We start from the raw sequence: 19,576 nt of genomic DNA on the forward strand, positions 1-19,576 counted from the left end.
CTAATAATTGTCTGTATTAATCTGTATAATCATTTAAAACTCTTCTTTGACTTATAATAGGTTATTATATGATTTGGACTGGGTGCTGGTCAATGAAATGGGATAAAATAATGTCAGGACATGCATCAAGACTTTGCAAAGTCACCTTTTTAATTACAATTTTTATCAATAATTTCCCCCCAAAAAACATTTCTTCATATATACGTTTCAGTGTCATTAAGGTGTGTGGGACAGTTCATATCAAAACTTTCATCAACCTTTAAAATGAAAACAATACATTCAAATGAGTTTGAAAATGTGAAGATATTACATTGACATATTAAAGCCATTTCAAATGCCGCATTTAACCCTTCCGTGCTGTTGCAGGTCCTTTTTTTTTTTTTTTTTTACCCGGTTTATTCTTTAACACAGATTTACTGCAACTTTTTAGCCTAAAACTTCAATGCAGCCTGGATTCTTCCGCTGTGAAGTTTTGTACGGTAAATTTGACCCAGTAAGAGCTACGCTGGATCTTCAATCGTGACAGCACGAAAGAGTTAAATGCTGTTTTACACCAAAACATCTTAAATACTTGCTGTTTTTTTTTTTTTAATACAGAAATTTTTACTTTGCTTGGTAAAAAGATGCTTAGAAACAAAATGACAAAAATCTTTATTTGTTTAACAAATGCCAAATTTCATGGGGAACTTTTAATTACATCTAATATGCATCAGGTCAGGGTGGAATATAAACAGAAATAGAAAACAAACAAATTAAAAATAGCCATGTACATAGCCGATGAGTGTAAATCAATGGCGTTTCCCCCTGCCACAAAAAGGAAAAAAGAAATAATTCTTTAAAAATAAGTCTGTTCTACATTTGAAGATTAATCTCTCTTGTCAAATGACAAGCCATCATCCATTCTGATGCTCTTCTCTTCCCTCCTCCTTCCCTCTCACATACTCTCGCAGTCTGACAAAACCTCTGTAAAAATAGTCAGCCTGTTACTGCTGAAATTCATTCTTCACACGACACATACAGCCCCACATCCGTGGCCACCAAATACAACGCGCATGCAGGATGTTCGAATCAATCAGCAAAAGATGCTGTGCTGTAATTTTAGTCAAGGCCATTAAGTGTCCAACTGTTGACTAAATATATTCTGACTTTGTATATAAAATATATCTATTTAATATGTATACATTTGTCATTTAAATACTGGTGCAAACGCACCATGTGCACATTAATTGCAACCACATCCTCATGCACCACCAGACTAAAATAATGGAGAATAACAGCAGATTTCCACAAAATTCCTAATTAAGACAGCATTTCAAAAATCACATATTGTCTGAGGTAAACTATAACACTGTTATAAATTCTTTAAAGGCAGCCATCTCTACATTCGCATTTATAACCAGTGGGTCGACCTGAATGTATTCAACACAATTTTGCAGGCATAATATTGAGGCAGGTACCGCTCTGCACATGTCAAGTTAAGGGGTAGAGCGAGGGGGTGTAGGGGTGGGTGGGGGGTTAGAGGGCACAGTATATCAGGCCATGAAGATTAAAGGTGCAAAATGTAACATTTAGTCATTTCTCAAAAAATAAAAGCCATGCATTATACCCTACAGTAAGTACAATGTCAAACATACTACAAACATACCATTCTTTTTTTTTTTTAAGAAAAATACACACAATTTTAAAATAATACTTCAAATAAATATATTTTTTTTTAATCAAACCACGCACTGTACTTGCATTTTTCAAAAGCCAATATTTAAATAAATAATATTTGATTTTGTTTTCTCAGTATGTCATCTTAAAGTTACAACTGTAACGTGCTGTTATTTTCAAGTTTGATTTCTGAGAATGAGAATACAACAGGCTAGAGATATTTTCATCATCTTTAGCTACAGGTGCAGAAAAAAGAACACAACAGAAAGAAAAACGTCAAGACAAAGTCGTTAAACGAGTACCATGCACAGGCGTGTCATGGATGAATCTCCTAAAACAGGAGCAGATGTTAGACAAGGCTGTAGAGATGGGTAATGGAATAAGACTGGCAAGTGACCCTTTCAAAATGTGCATGGTGTTTTGAACCAAGTGGAAAGCGGACACTGGTACACACTCCTGCTGCCCAAACACACTGGCAACCCACTGCACATCTCCCCTTTAAAACGTCAGTTGGTAAAATAGTAAGGCAGCTGTTTGCTTCTGTCAACTAAAAGTGCATCTCCGAACATATCCAGTTAAGTCCCCCCATTCCACCCCTCCCCATAGCAGCGGGGGTGGACATGCACTTGACTGGGTACGGCTTGGATCAGCAGATTCTTTTTCTTTCCCAACGACTGCTTGCTTCAGCTTTCAGAGCCCAAGCGAGTAACAAATCATCGCCAGAGGAACTGGGTTGGCTCAGGTCGAATGGTCCGGGTTTCGTCTTTCTCCCATGATTTGCTCTAATTCCAGTCGTCCAGTCCTTTGCCTGTGTCTGAGTCTGACTGGCGTCATTTTGTTTTAAAGGCCATTGACGCAACTGCGGAGAATTAGGGGCCTATGCCGCTAGTTTTCATGAGCTCACTGAAGGGTCGAAACAGTTAGAGGGTAAGTAATTATGTTGAATAACATTCAGGCACAGCTGCAATTACATGGCAAGAGTAAGGTAGACTACATTAGTTGGTGACTGACATGGGGCAAAGATCAGGTTCTATGGCAACCTGCAAAATCCTCCATTTGAGTGCGAGAGTCTTACCTGAGTTTAATGTTCCGTCAAGTGAGAAAATGGACAAAAATAATTGCCAGTCCAATATTTATCAGCATCACTAGAATGACCAATATTGAGTTGGGACCCTGAAGAACCAACAAGAGACAAAGCTGTAGATTAGCAATTGAATGTAGAGAAACTCAAAACGCCACCTGCTCTCAAATAGCAACTGAAAATATTCTGGCCAATACCGAAAAGCCGATAATCATTTTCATTTTATGGTTGATAAATGGCCAATATTTAAATTCTATAATATTGTGTTTAAATAAATGTAAATGTAAAACTAACAACTAAATCATTTGTATACAATCTCAGAAAAGAAAAAAAAACAGGTACAAAAGCTGTCACTGGGGTGCTACCCTTCCCAAAAGGTACACCTTTGTACTTTATTTACCCCTAAAGGGTGCATATTAGTAGTGAAGGGATGAATGATATATCAGTACCATATTGATTTATTGGCCGAAATTAGATATTTTCTAATGTATTGGTATTAGCCAATATTGTATATTTAATTGCAGTATTACTATTCATACCTTTACCATCATGTAACTAATTGAAACTAATTTTAAACACTAAGGGCCCTATCTTACTCCCAGCACAATTGACTTTGTAGGCCGACGCATGTTTCATTCCTATTTTGCACCCGACGCACAGCGGACTTTTCCCTCGGCAGACGCACGTCAGTAAATTAGGAAATGAACTTGTGCTCCCGGGGGCGGTTCAGCGAAAAGAGGAGGCGTGTTCCGGCGCAAACATTCCCTGGTGCTATTTTGCAGTTCCAGAAAACAATTCTGCCACAGACCAGAAAAAACAGTGGCACGTTCAGATGCTATTTTAAGGGCGCATGCTTGGCCATAATGTAGCGTGTGCACAACGCGCATACACTTTCCTTCTCTCATCTACACAGATGCAGCAGCTGACATTTTTGCAATCCATACATAATTACAAGGAAAAATATTCCACACGGGGGAAATCATTGTGGTGTCCATGAAGATGTGAAAAAATAGGCATAAATCTAGCTTACATATTTACCCAAATTATTATACGCCTGTTTAACCGAAGCTTATTTGGGTGGGTTTCTCCCATCCCCATACAATGTCACTTCTCTGTCTTTTACGGCCCTGACGAGAACGTCGATCTCCTCGGCTGCGCCTGGCAAATCCGCCGTTATAATAGCAATCCGCCATGGAACAAACGCGCCTGCTCTTAAAGGGAATGTGAGATGATGCTCTGATTGGTTTATTGCACGTTACGCCCAAACCACACCTATGAGTAATGTAGCTACTTCAGACCAACCCATTTTAGATTTGCGTTGGGCGCAAGAGTCATTTATCCCGCCGGTATAATAGCAACAGCGCCCGAGATCCGCCCACAAAGTTACTTGCGTTTCGCGTTTGATACTTGCGTTTCAGATCGTTAAAATAGGGCCCTAACTCTTTAAAACATTAATAACACAGCTAAATATAATCTTTAGGAAATCTCAAAAATCTCTTTTTTTAAAATAAATAATATAGAATTTTAATATTGATTATATAGATATCATGCATCTGTGAAAAATGACATTTTCGACACACTGTGCAAAGAGCACAGTTATGTTATTCAGTATGCAGTCAAGAATAGTCATTTTAGCAATAAATGTCATGCATATTGCAGCTACTTACTGATTCCTCCTCAACAATGTCAGTAGTAATTTCCATGCTGGCTTTCTTAGTTTCTGCTAGGCTCTTTGGCTTCAATGATTCTTGTTTCTTCAGTTTGGGCTCGGGTTTGCTCTCTTTGGCCATTACTGGTTTGGGTGTCGGTGCACGGTTCTGCTTTGCAGGTGGGGGCATCCTGGCAAGAGCAGTCGGCATTACATGGTGTTCTTCATCCTCCAGATCATCAGGTGGAATCATCACCTCAGCCTTCACAAAGTATCCATGATACTGGGAGTGCAGCTCACCGTTCCCAGGGCTGGAGGCATTGGCGACCGGCGCCGGCGGCTTGGAGGGTTTGGCTACAGGTACTACATCCTGTTTTACTTCCTGTTTTTCTGATATCCTGGAAGTAGCCTTGGTGACGCCCGCTGCCAGGTTTTCGGCAGCAGGGGGCTTGTTTTCTTTGATGGCTTTAGGGGCACTTCTGTTAAAGAAGGGCTTTTTCTTGCTGAGGGGGGGTGAGGGAGGTGGTGTAGGACCGGGGCTTTGGGAAGGGGACTGGTTTGGGGTTGTGCCTTTGCGATAAAAGTGTGGACTTCCTGAAGGTGATTTCTCTTTCTTTTCTTCTGGTACTTCTTTAATCTCAATGGGCTCACTGGAGAATCTCTGCTTGATATAGTCAGGGCCTTAAAAAGTTATAAAGAAAGACAGAATTAGTTTTATATTTTATTATATTATATTTTAGATATCAATATAATTTTTTTATTTAATATGTGTATTTTATATCAATTTAATATTTTGTTTTATTTCTATTACATTTTATATAGACTCAACATCTGAATCTTAATAAAACCCAAATGTAATAAGATCAAATTATAACTGTCTGACAAAAAGACCTTGATAGATCTAAATGCGGCTCAAATGCTCAATACTCAAGAGTGCTGCTTGTGAATATCAAGCTCAGAATAAACTGCCAGCACAGATGCAATTTCACATTTTCAAAGTCTCAGTCTCTTAGTGTATATACAGGGATGGACATTAAGAACTTTGCCTCTTGCTTTTATGATTCAAGTCTGAGCTTCCAGTCATTCTCCAGATTCTCTAGACCACGGGTATGGCCAGAGTGGCCTCACAGCTGACACAGATGGGCTTTCTAGAACTTGCACTGGATCGTGTCCAGGGCCAGGCTAAGACTGTGAATAAATCACACCGTTTATCAGCCTTTTTACAAAGCTGAAGTGTGGAACAGCTCATCTGCGGAGAGCCTTGACAACAAGCACTCTCAAAAAACAAACAAACTGTAAGTACATTTCAGGACCCTTTCAGTCCATGTTGTTCCCCTGAGAACATTATGTTGATGCTATGATGAGGCAAAGAAAATCATTTTAATATTTCTGGGAGAGCCTGCAGGTCACATGAGAATTTATCAGCCTCACTGCATTGAATTAAGATGATTTTTATTAAGTCTGTAAGGTTGTATATCATAATGTGGCTTTCAAATGTACTTGCAGCAGCCTAAGTGAAATAAAACGTATTGTAAACTAAAATGAGTGTGTCGTACTAATATAAATATTTGTCTTTTTTATCCCAATTTTTTTAAGACGTGATTTCTGCAGAAAGATTATATTGAAGAAAAATGAATGAGCCTGACTAGACCTGGACAATATTTACAAAAAACATGTGCAGGCAACACAAGTTCGAAGAATCGTCTCCATTTCAATTCACGAGTTGGAATGTAGACTGAAAATGACGGAGCATAAGTGACATGGTGATGGGGGGAAAACTCTTTATAAAGAATTTTCCCCCTAAATAGCAGATTTAATCCCACTGTGATTGTTCTGTCAAAACTGGCTATTGTGCAAATAACTGACTGCTGTAATAAACATGTTTGACTGTTTGTTTAAATCAATTACAAATAGCATTCCATGTTTGACAGCCGCTATTTTGAATCCTGGAAGTAGAGATTTCAGGAAGCAAGAATAGTTTTGAACAGCCGTATCCGTAGTGATCCACAATATGTAAAATACATTTAACTTCATAAGAAAGATGTCACTGGCCAGCCATGCAGACCTGCAATTGAGTTGGGGATTTAAGGAGTCCACTTGGAGTGTTTGGGAATTATCCCGAAACCATTTGGTAATGTATGGACAAATGCCAAAGGCTTTTTGGCTTTATATGAGCAGAAAGTGGTTGAAGAAACTCTGGCCTCCCTGAACTGAGGTTGATGTGATATTTTTTTATATGAATCATACATGCATGGGCCATGTTACATTTATCAAATGCTAATGTACAGTGGTGGACACTGGACAGTAAAAAAGCATTTTTACTTTGTTACTGTAAGTATATTTTTCTAGTATCTCTACTTTTTCGCAAAACTTTTACTACACACTAAAGCATTTAATTGTGCTTTTTACTATATTTCAAAAAAACATATTCCTCATTTCAAACTGAAAAAAACACCACCCCCTCTGAGACATGAAAGCGATGCCCGATTCATAACCAAGCTGTTTCTTTCCAATGAACTTGATGAATTGTTTCACAAATCACACAGAACAATTCCTTTGTGAACCGGACTGATCTGCTTGCAGCTGTTCTTTTATCAATAACTCACTGATTTAATGATCCAGTCAAAATGAGCCAAGCACCAGGATATCTTCAGCGCTTGAATATGCGCGAGACTGATGGCGTGAAAAGTAAGTTATAATGCCGAATTAACTGTAAATTGATTACAATAAATTAAATCATATTAAGGTCATGACTGTCAGTTATCTGTGAACTAAATCTACTAAAAAAAGCTTTTGAAGCCCATTGAAATTCTTCAATGTGGACATGTCACCGTCTGTATGGTTAATTTAGGTCAAATAACTGAAATGTATGTCCAGGCATCTTCCCCGCTGCTGTACAAGTTTCAAATGATATAAACTAGTATGTTTGCAATAGTGTTCATCTTTAAATGTTAACGTAGTTTGCCCTGTGTCTCGTCTGTACATTGTATTGTATTTGTAGCCACATGTTTAGCTACACAAATTTAGTTTTTCCACATTTTTTTATTACTCAATGGTATATTATTTCAATTTGCATACTCAAATTATCAGTAACTTATTTTAGTATACTGAAGTTTTATGTTTTGCTAGTGTATAAGTGGTTTGGGTAAAATAATAAAAAGTTTGCTTATTTGCAAATCAATACATATTTTATAGTCTGCACTAATCTAATGACTATTCAGACTAGTGCTGGCTAGAATAAATAATAAACATGGTTCATGGATCAGTACTTTTTACTTTTAATTCTTAAGTACATTTTACTCAAGTGAAACTGAAAATGTGTACTTGTACTTTTACTGTAGTAATATTTTATTAGGGTATCTGTACTTTTACTCAGGCACTTGATGTGTACTTTGTCCACCACTTCGTACCCAGTGGTTAGGATAAAAATGAAATGTTATATAATAAAATAAACAGTCAATGTCACGCATACACCTCTTGACCCTAATGTTTTCTTAAATAATTTGCAGGCATTTAAAGCAGTTGGACCTGGGCTCAGGGAAGCAAGTTTATGCAAATTATATTCCTCCCCTTCACAACTCATTTGCAATTGCATCTGCTCTCTTTTTCTTTGCTTGACAGGGAGGCGAAAAAAGAGACACTTGACCCAGACACAAAGACAAGGACACAAAGGGAGTAATTAGGGAGGGGTGAAAGGGCATATAAAACGTGTGTGTCTGCATGAGAGAAAGCGAATGTGTGCATGGATGGTGGGATACCTGGTTGATGGAAGTTGGGGGACAGTTCTCTGGCCACTGCTCTGGCGATATCAGAGTCCTGGCTGGCAGACAGACCGGCCTGGTCAGCTGCCTCTGCTTTGGCCCTGGCGTGTGCGGTTCTGGGTAAAGCAAAGACACAGAGCTGGAGTCAGACAGCTTGGAAGATAAGATATGGGAGAAGAGTGCATCATTTTAACACTGCCCCTGGCACTGTCAGTCACCACCACTGCAGTGGCTGCATGGCCAGAGTCCACAGAGCTGCTCACAACAAGCACACAAAGATGCATTCATTAACAAGCTAAGAATCAAGTTACTATACTGTGTACTGCTTTCATTTTCCTATTTATAAAAAGCGAATGATGCTGCAAATTGAGCTAATTGTTGGCATTAAACTTTGGAAAGAGTACAAGACTATCCTCTGTCAATATACAAATATCTAGGGCTGAGCAATATATAAATATTTATTTTAAAAGATCTTAAGCTTTTTCAGTCTTTTGATAATATTTGATAAACACTTTTACAGTGTTCAACATACATTACAGTTTAAAAGTTTGGGATCCCAAAAAATATATATATTTTTTTTTTATTCTGCAAGGATCATTAAATTGATCAAAAGTGTCAGTAAAGACATAATGTGATGTTACAAAAGATTTATACTCTAAACACTGGTTTTCCTACTAAAGCTCAAATCAAATAAATGATCAAACCGTCTCTGTATTAATGGTCTAGTACATAGCCTAAGACTTGTCGAGAAAAAAATACACTTTTTAGGACACTATAAGAGCATTAAAATCAATGTAATATGCACAAGGTTTTATGGTGCCTCCAAAGCCATTGTAAATATAGTGTCAATATTTAACATACAGCAAACTACTCCATATTTAATCCACAAAACGTTTAAATATAACTTAGTAACTTAGTAAGTCAGTTAAGACAGTTTTGTATACAGATGTATGTTACAGTATAATGCCTTCATATACAGATATGCAGTGCCATGAGCACTGAAAGGCCTCATGACATCAAACCTATTTTTAGTTGATTTAAACATTTCATCTAGAGTGAACACATTTTGTAGGGGTAGTCATATCAGTCAAACTGGTCTGTTCTTCTTTTAGGCAGTGTCCTACTCAAAAATTCCCAATACATATACAGAATAAAATATGAATATTAATACTATCTTCTCTTTCATTGCAAAAAAATTGCATTAACCATTATTGTTTTTTTGTATTCTTTGCACCAATATTTTACCAGGCCATGTAATCTTAACATGAATGAAGTCATAAAGTGTTACTTGAGTTGTCATGAAACATTCCAATCCAGACAAAGTATCTTTTGAAGTCCATCCACACTGCAACTGTTATGCTAAGCTTGCTTTTAAGGGATCATAGTCTTTAACTGCGGTGAGGAGCTTTCGGGACACATTCTAAGAAGAGCTGTGTGAGTAAATTATTGAATCTAAAGCTCTGGCTGAATGAATTAAACTAGCCAGCCTTCTATTTTCCTTTTAAAAATCAAAGCTTGAGTAATAAGGTCTCACTGTATATACATGGCACAGTATAATTGAGACATATAACACTGGTCCTCTGCTAAGAATTGCAATAATGGTGATAAATGAAACATTAAATAGGAGGAAGATATAATGTAAGCTTGATTTAGAGCGTCATGTCATGGTGTGGTAGCACTAAAACAAATATACTGAGGGTCTGGCGCTTGTATAGAGCAAAAGCAGTTCTAATACTCTGTGAGAGCGAGATGAATGCTTTATTATGGTTCTGCCCAAACCATCCCAGCAAAGATCAGCTCACATTCAAAGGTTGAACTAAACATTCAAAGGTTTTGGGTCAGTTTAAATTTTTTTTAAATTTACCATTTTAATCAGGGATGCATTAAATTGATCAAAAGTGATAGTAAAGAAAGAAAAAAACAACAGTTTTTTTCTGTTCTATTCAGCTTTCTATAATTCAAAGAATACTGAGGAAAATGTATTACGGTTTCCACAAAAACGTTAAGCTACGAAACCGCTTTCAACGTTGATAATAATAATGTTTCTCAAGCATTAAATCATCATATTAGAATGATTTTCTGAAGGATCATGTGACCCTGAAGACTGAAGTGATGCTGAAAGAATAAATAAAACATTTAAATAAATATTAAAATAGAAAATCAGTTATTTTAAATTGCAATATTCCATAATATTACTGTTTTTTTTATCAAATAAATGCATCTTTGGTGAACACAAGAGACTTCTTTCAAAAACAAAATCTTACAGACTCAATACAGTGGTGCATATTGTGAAATGAAACATGTAAAAGGAATTTAAAAGGAATAGTTTACCCAAACATGAAATCTTCAAAAGTCATTTATTTACTATTGTTGCCACATTTATGCATGTGGAAAGACATCAATAACATTTAGTGGTATAGATTATCAGTGAAAATGAACTTAATTTTTGGTATAACAATGCTACGGAGGCCCTAAAATGACATGCGGGTGGAAAAAGTATGAGATGGGAGGAAAAATAATAAGTCAATGTTCATGAATTTTCATTTTTGAGTAAACTGTCCCTTTAAATATGATTACTTACTACTGATTAGAATTCCAAACTATTTAAAATAAACAAGCATGGCTCCTTTAAACACACAAGACATGTATAATATTAATATAATATTAAGAGAGCATCTACTCTCTATTTGTCAGCCAAGTAATAAGCAGTATCTTCTCTAGGCGTTAATAGACCTAATGTAATATTCTTTGGAGTCTGAGCCAGGGAACATCTCCTAGGCGACAGATGGAGCACTTGCAGAAATTCTGAGGGTTTTAATTTGGCAGTGTCTCCTCACATTCGCCCACTCTATCACACACAAGAGCTCAGATAAAGATGTGAAAAGGAGCACATCCTCCCAGCTTGAGCTCACAGCAACTCAACACGTGTCTCGATTCTGATCTGTCCAGTTAGCTTTTGCAAACGTACATTTCTGTACATATCCTTATAGTACTAGTTTATAAGATATTCACATTGATGTGCCGGACTACATTGATAAGTTATTTTCACATTAGAGGGCTGCAAATCACTAAAAATGTTTTATCGTGATTAATCTCATAATTCTTCTTCAGTTAACACATCCAGTTCATTATATATAATGAACTGAATGTGTTAACTGAAGAATAATTATATATTATATTATATTATCACTTTTTTTACTGTATTTTTGTTTAAATAAATGTGGCCTTGGTGAGCATAGGAGAATTCTTTCAAAAACATTTTAAAAAATCCTTCCTTAAACGTTGGAAATGGTAGCATATTTAATTAATCGCATATGCAAAATGTTTGCCTTGGACAGACATCAAACAAGCATAAGTGTGCCTATCTATGGGAACTTTACAACATAAAATTAATTTGGCAGTCATCAAACCACTACAAAACGGAGCATATAAAGTAGAAGAAAACATTTATCTACATAAACTGTTGAGGAGGACAAACAGAAGATTAAGAAAGATGGTTAATCTGTTCAGGTAATCCTGCCTGTTAAAGCCTTGACCAAATCTACAAATTTGCAGGATCTTTCATAAAATCGACTTTTTTTTTTAAATCACCTCAAAAAAAATTAAATAATTAATCGTTTCCACCAAAATAGTCTCCACAGTCTCCTCACCATTGTCATTAACAAAAAGTATTGAATAAAATGAAACTAAATAACATACAGTATACAATAATAACTATTATATTTTGGCAGGAATTATGATTGCCAGGTTAAAAAGAAAGTCTGTGATGACAGGATAAACGCACACATACACACGGCTCTAAACCTGAGTGCTCTAACAGATGATAACAGGACGCAGACTGGCTACTGTATCAGTGACGGCTGCAAGACTATATTCTTGTCAGCGATTGAGAAGCCAGCTCCTGCCTTGCCTTATTTAGTCAGGCTCAGTGCTGACACAGTGTGCACATGTGTGAGAGAGCACAGGCCGGAGAGCCGGAGAACCCTCTCTCGCTCTTTTTTTCTAGACTCCTTCAAGGCAATCTGAAGCCTCAGACTCTCCGAACATTCCCTGAACCCTTACAGGGCTTATCACTTCTCTCCCTAACAATCTTCAAAGGCACTGAGATATTTTATTCATCCAGTAGCTCTGGGACATATTACTATTTCATTAGCTACATGGACTGTGCAAGCCTCATTACAGCAGATTTCATTAAAATTCATACTCTTTCAGCTATAAGAAAGAAGCCCATGGTAATGAATGAACAGGACATGGACACGGTTTTTGTGATGACAGAAAGAAGTAAATAACTGCATTAATAGAGCTAAGCAGAATGTTCAAGCTAGAAAACAATGAAAAATGCAATAAAGTAAATACTGTTAAAGAAGTACAAAAAAGAATAGTGTGTCATTACTTTCTTTCCTTCATAAATCAAAAAAGGAGAAATAATGCACTGGTCGCTCTTGAAATTACAAAGAATTAGGACTGGAGCCTTCAAGCTTTAAAAAGATCTGAAATGGAGAACCATTGAATCATTGAACTGTATCATTCAGATCTGTTTTGTGAACTGAATCAACTGATTCACAGAAAAGCTCAGACTCAAAAGAATAATTCATTCACAAATCTGACATCCCTACTGAACTCTTTTGAACACAGCAAGGAAAGCTGGGGTGAGTGTAATGTTTTCCAGCATATAAGTAATATGGATCATTTTTTATGATATTTATGGTGCTTAAATACCATTTTAGAGCTTGACAGCCCCAGCCCTCATTCACCCATACTAAAAAGAGAGCCGAGGATATTCTTAAAAGATTCACATATTGTGTTTCACTGATTTCAAACAGTACACGTTTGGAACAACGTGAGGGTTCAATGATGACAGAATGTCCATTTTTGGTTATGACTTTTGAGTTATCACTCTAAGCATAACGTTGTCATTCTTACTACTATCTGGTACCTTTCATGAGAGAGAAAAAAATGTCTGAGGAAAAGAACAAAAATGAATAACTAAATGTGTGTCTCAAATTGAAAGGAGATCACAAGTGAGAAAACTTTCCTAAACTTCAGAATCAACACCATGCCAGCACTAGCACAAAGGCTCACATGTCCTAACATAAAACAGAGGTACCACTCAGCTCACACAACATTATTGAGTTCCTGTTTAACACACTCTGATCTTCACAACCTGCTTCAACTTGCAAAAATCGATCTGTGCCTTTAGCAAGCTTTGTCAATGCATTACAAGAGAAAAAATGAACTTTTAGTGGTTATCTAAAGTGGGAAAATGCCATTTAGAAAACAGCAATGGACATTCCCTTAATCATTCCATGTGTGACTTAATTGATAATTAAGTGTTATGTATGATAGATATAAAAATAACTGATGGTAATTCAATCCCAGAGGTATGAAAGAAGCGTCGCCTTTGAAAACGCATTTGCAATTTGATTTGCACATCCCACCACACCATGAAGTTACATAAGTATCTCCTCTGAGCTTGATACATCTGTGCTTAACTTCTCTTAGGAACGTATATGCTTAATCGGCGTATGAGCAGTACCATGCAATTACTCCTCTAAACATTTTTTAAATGATTATAAATGTTACGACTGGCACCCCTGATTCCTCTGTGACTTCATTCAGTGCATCCATTCAGTACATGCTGTTGGCTCTGCATTGATTATGTGATCAGCATGAGAGCTATGGCCGGGGGGCATGTGATGGCACTCATGCAAACAGACTATTCATTGGGGCTCTTCTGCACAATAGCTGCCTGCCTGTTCGCCTGGTCACTTACCTGCTGCGTTTCACTCATTCACATGAGGGCGAATGAGCAGCATTTAGCTCCTTTACAGTTTGGGATAGAGCATGCATGTGCTATGTTGGTTGGAGGAATGTAATTCTTGTGAGCAAAACTGTTAGTTAGATGTAGAAACTTATGTCTTATGTGCAAGATAAAGGAAAAAAAGAGATCAGAAAGAGAGTGAGATAAATATGTTTTCATAAATAGATGCAATTGCAATTGAAAGTGTGGTGTAGGATTAATCTGGAAGAAGTATTAACCTTGAGGTGGCGATTTCTACTTTTGTTCGGGAAATGGCAGACGCTCTTATGGCTCCCTCAACGGCACGGTCCACTTTCTGCTTTGTCTTGGTGTTTTTGAGGGGAATAAGCTGCTTCTTGATACCACGCACCAAAACGTTATTTTTGTACTTCCCCTCTTCTTTCGTCCCATCAGGGAACAATGTGCACCCATAGCCATGCCGCTTGTTGTTTATCCACTCCCCTTCGTATTTCATCCCATTGGAGCGTTCGCTGACACCGAAACCATTCCGCTTGTCATTCTTCCACTCGCCCATGTACGACTCGGTCGTGGTGGCATCGACGTTGTCCTCAGTCGGCATGTACTCGTCTGCCACTTCTCCATCACCAAAACTAATGGTGGAGTTTGCGTCGCTAGAGCTTATGCGGCTCATGGTGGCGTCACTTCGCGCCGAACTGCGCTTGCTGGATATGGAGGAGCGGGAGTCGGACTTCCTAAGCTGCTTGAGGCTCCCGAACAGCGAACCCCGTCTGAAGAGGCCCTTTTTTTTGCCGGAGCTCACTTCGCTGTCGCTGTGGAAGTTCAGGACAAAGCCCCCGCGGGTCCCAGCGGGGCTGTCGGACATGTGGTCGTGCAGGACAGAGCCGTTACTCTGCTCGCTGCGGAGGGAGGCCAGTGAGGTGCGCAGCGGAGAGCGGATGACAGTGGCCATGCCGTAAGGCACGCTCTGACGTACGCCATAGCCGTGTCGCATGCCACCCATCCACTGGCCCTGGTATGTACCTGGCAAAGGGATTAGAGAGACTTTAGACTAGATATTGCATAACACATAATACAGGGATTACATACAAAAGAAAACACTAGAGAAACTAACATGTCTAGGTGCTTTGATGTTTTGAAGGAATGTTTAGATTTTTTTTTATTGAGGCATCACAATATTTCCAAGCTAATTAGATTAACTAATGACCTAGATACATTTCAATAATTAAAATAAATAGATGTTTTTTTAAATAAATAATTTATTCATTATTTATATTTTATTTATTTGCATTCCATGAATTCACCAGTATTAGTGAATGGTATTTCCATTTCCTATTTTAAGGAGTTCTAAACTGCAAGTACTAATCATAGACCTTATTTTATTATTTCCTAAAATCTTTTAAAAGAATCTATTAAAAGACTGAGAATAAATCTTTATTCAAGAATAAAGACAGCTTGCTGGAGGGAAGCATACACTAATTGATAAATCATTTTAAGAACAATTTACCATAAGAAAAAGTGAATAGAATCTTTCAAAACACACTAATGCTAACACACATTTTTTCTCTATTGCCACCATGTCTAGGAATGAGTTTGTTGTTGTTGTTGTTTTTTATTTTTATCTTCAGCAAACATGCAAAGTGCTAAAATGCATAAATAAAAAAATATCAGATTATAACTGAATAAATTATCATCAGGCAAGTAATATACAGGTGTAATCTTATCCACGTTATGACGGTGAATTGACGAAGTGAACAGCTCTCCCTCCTATATCTCATACGCCCGCCTGTCAGACCTAACAGCTTCAACAGCAGAGCCAGCACTATTTTAAAACATGGGAGTAATCTGAGCTGTTGTGAAGTTTGTGGCTCCAGCCAACCATAACTCTTATTTATCCATTCATTCCTTATGATATGCGTATGTCTTTGAAGAATCAAAAATACAAAGGTGAGCACAACCCACGCACCCTAACTGGGCTCAGGTGCAGGACAACAAAATAACAATAATGAAAAAAAGAAGGATGTCACTGTCAAGAATGTCATTGTGTCTGATGAAGACCTGATAGTCGAAACATTGCGCTTTCAATAAAAAGTTGTTTGGAGCTGTTACTTTCAGTGTGCGGACATCACACTTCTTTTTTCCATTCGGCGTATGTCATTGCCTCAAGAGAAGCAATGTTGAGAAGCTAATATTCAAATAACAGGTATAATGGCAGAATGGAAGTGACTTATGGTATATATACTGTGCACAGCAGCACTCTGTCTCAGCAGCCTAGCTGAGCTATCAGTTCTTTCCGGACTTTTTGAAGAAGATGAAAGTGAGTTATGAGTAAGAGGTAATTAGTGACCCTGCCTAATAAATTCGACAGTAGGCCTAACTCTCTGACGCCACCACATTTCAAGAAAAATTCATGGTTCTTGCCAAAGTCTTGTCTAAATATCAAATTACCTTGGATTAAAATTTCTTCTTTAAAGACTTAGCCTAATACTGTGCAATGTTATTTAAGTTATTTGAATAGTAATGTTGTTTATGCACTTTGTAACTTAGTTATATTTAATAAACCAATTTCTTAATGTAAGCAAATACATTTTGACTATACATTTAGCTATTTTAAAGATGTTGCAATATCAGGTATTAATTTTATTCAGGTAACATACACTGTAAGTAATGTTATTAATTATAACATTTATATTATATATGTATAACATGTATTATTATATATGTGTGTATTTAATAGGACAATAATTATAGAGTGAAATTCTGAGAATAAAAAGTTTTAAAATATACATTGTAAAAACAATAATATTTTACAAGGCAAAACACATATATTTACCACAAATTAATGCTAAAATTATGTTTTTGTTGTGATTTATAATATGTTGCTTGGTTAATGTTATAGCATTATTTAATTAATTTCAGTTCATCTTGTGGCCTTCTATTTTACCACCTATTTGTCTGTTTATTTTACGATACAAAGCACATTCAAGTACATTTGTAGATTAACATGATATTAGTTAACAATATATACAGTAGCCTATGCTTATGAACTGTAAAATATACAGCCACCAAAATGCCACTTGTAATGTGTGAAACATTGTCACTGTATTTTTAGGTGTTTGAAGAAGTATAAATTCAATTAACTGGTGGACAATTCCACACTTTTAACTTCATTTTTAAATAAATGCCCATTTTCCTATATTTAACTTCCAGTGACTGAAATGAGGGCACATAACTTTAATGTTACAATATGTTTTGCAAAAGGAATAAGTTGAGACAAGAGTTTGTCTGCTGGTCTACTAGTCTGGAGAACTTTCATTTGACATGTTGCAGATGTAACTATTATTAGCCATGACCTCTATGAGCAACTTCTGCTGACCAGTCCAGTTATACGCCATTCATCAACTCAACTGCATGGGCAAACTGCTTCATAAATCTGTAGACCGTGATTTATAGGCAGAATCTAACAGTCAGGCATTGGGAATAACTCAAGGCACAATCTTGCTTTGATCTTTCACAAAACAAGAATCCTTATATTATACATAAGAGGCCTTAGTTTTATAATGATAGCCTATATTACAAAACAGAGACCTGATTTCACTCAGCAGCAGCAGCAGCATCACATATACGCAAGACTTTAAAGAACATTAAATAGGTCAAGTGATGTTTAGCTGAACTCACCCCCGTCCCCGTATGTTTCGACCCCATATCCATCTTGCAGTCCATTACTCCATGTGCCTTCATACCTGGCAGGTGTATTGAGACTCTGGCGAACCCCATACCGACCCTTAAATCCGTGACTCCACTCCCCGCGGTACAGCCACCTCCCCTTGGACTCCACTCCGAGCCCGTGCCGCTTCCCCTGAGCCCAGTAGCCCTTGTATGTATTCCCACTGGGCCAGGTGTACACCCCGACTACCTCAAACCCGTTGGACCAGGACCCGGAGTATTCGCCCTGGCCCTTGGGGCCGGTGCAGATGCCGTGTCCGTGGGCTTTTCCGTCATCCCATCCACCGCAGAAAGTGCCGCCATCGTCGAAGTCGAACCGTCCGCCCGTCATTCAGATGAAGGGTTGAAATGAAAGTGTTTGCGTCTCGATGGTTGGTTGGTCGTATGTCGGACGCTCAACAACAATAAAATGGGGGTAAATATCAGACTGCGGGCGCAGTGGTGTGATGTGGTGGTGTCTGGTGGAGATGGGTGAGCGCGCGCATTGGTGCGAGTGTTGGAGGATCGCGCACAGGCGCCGGAGCCGGAGGCGCTGTCACTGTCGCCGTTCCTGGCTTTTTTTAATGATCCTCTCCCCCCTGTTCGCTTCACAGGGAGGGAGAGAGCGAGGAGACAGGAGCCCAAAGTCGGGCGAGAGACACCCAGCTGATGACGTCAGTACTACAAGCCCGCCCTCACGCTGTACCATATTCACATCGTTTCACATTATGGGTGGGTGAACGTGAACCTGTAAGTTTTAGTTTTTGATCAAAAATAGGACCAGAAGGGGGACAGACAGATTTAGAATCGAATGCTTAATCATATTTAGTAAATATCTATTTCCCTAGTAAATAACATTATTTCCCTTTCCATATTTTTTTCAGCTCGTCCCTTTTATTTTATTTCGCATTTTTTAAACTTTTTTTTTTCTATAATGTTTTTTTTTCCATTTATTATTTTCTATACACCGTATTTTTGTAATTTGTACGATTTGTATACTGAATACTGTAATTGTAGATAGATAGATAGATAGATAGATAGATAGATAGATAGATAGATAGATAGATAGATAGATAGATAGATAGATAGATAGATAGATAGATAGATAGATAGATAGATAGATAGATAGATTTGTTGTGACAAAATGGCCTGCAAGAGGACCTTTAGATTTATGGATCTGGCATAGACTTTTATTGTTTCTAAGTTCTCCCACCAACAGTCAGACCAGTTTAGTCCACAATTAAGTCTATAATTATGCAGCTTACCTTATTGTAACTACTAAAGAAAACATTGGTAATGTTGTCACAACAAAATAGCCGGCCACCGTTGTGATCAGATGTGGCCCACGCTTGGGTGGATTTATGGCAGCTTTAGTGGTGGAAGTGATTGGCAACTACACTCTTCTAGCCAAAAATAGATCCTGAAAATGTATAATTTCTCTGTGGCATCAAAGTAATTTAGGTTACAGAACTGCCAAAACCTTAACCCACGTGTGCCATCTGAACACACTTTATATAATGAATGCTCAGATGATGTCAGACACTTGCTGAAAGATGAATGAACTTGTGCCATGCAAAAGGTGACAAAGAACGTCATCAGTCCTCAGAATAGAAACACTGATCCATGTGGACAGTATTTTACAACAACACTAAAACAATGAACGCAGAAGTACATAGCCTACCCCTGCTGTGGTAAGTTACTATCCTGGGGGATACAAACATTTGAGAGGCTGTGGGGAGAGGCAGTGAAAGTGTAGGTCTCATTTCTTGGTTTCATGTTGAAAGGGTGTTTGTTGTGAATATTTAGATCTGGTGTGTTCATTCATACATTCCTTGTTTAGCTCGTAGGTAGCATTTAAAAACAACATGGTCACTTGTAGTGGGAAATCTACTCACATTCAGATAAAAGTTGATATTTCACATATAAACACATGCATATACAAGTTT

General features: G+C 37.7%; 1 protein-coding gene across 3 annotated transcripts; it reads right to left on the reverse strand.

The window, feature by feature from the left end:
• Nucleotides 1-577: 577 nt before the first annotated feature.
• On the reverse strand, nucleotides 578-18,263 carry jph1b (junctophilin 1b). Of its 3 annotated transcripts, none has more exons than XM_082174401.1 (6): nucleotides 17,604-18,263; nucleotides 14,186-14,948; nucleotides 8,144-8,262; nucleotides 4,405-5,066; nucleotides 2,732-2,829; nucleotides 578-804 (listed from the first exon to the last, which is right to left on the reverse strand). In XM_082174401.1, the coding sequence occupies exons 1-5, from the start codon at nucleotides 17,980-17,982 to the stop codon at nucleotides 2,749-2,751; spliced, it is 2,004 nt and encodes a 667-aa protein (XP_082030527.1). In that variant the 5' UTR covers nucleotides 17,983-18,263; the 3' UTR covers nucleotides 578-804; nucleotides 2,732-2,748. The 3 variants fall into 3 exon arrangements, with proteins under 3 accessions (XP_082030527.1, XP_082030526.1, XP_082030525.1); XM_082174400.1 differs by having other exon boundaries at nucleotides 578-963; nucleotides 17,604-18,262; XM_082174399.1 differs by having other exon boundaries at nucleotides 578-2,559; nucleotides 17,604-18,262.
• Nucleotides 18,264-19,576: the final 1,313 nt, after the last annotated feature.

Source organism: Leuciscus leuciscus (genome assembly GCF_965113295.1).
Source record: "Leuciscus leuciscus genome assembly, chromosome: 6".
NCBI classification, from domain to species: domain Eukaryota; kingdom Metazoa; phylum Chordata; class Actinopteri; order Cypriniformes; family Leuciscidae; genus Leuciscus; species Leuciscus leuciscus.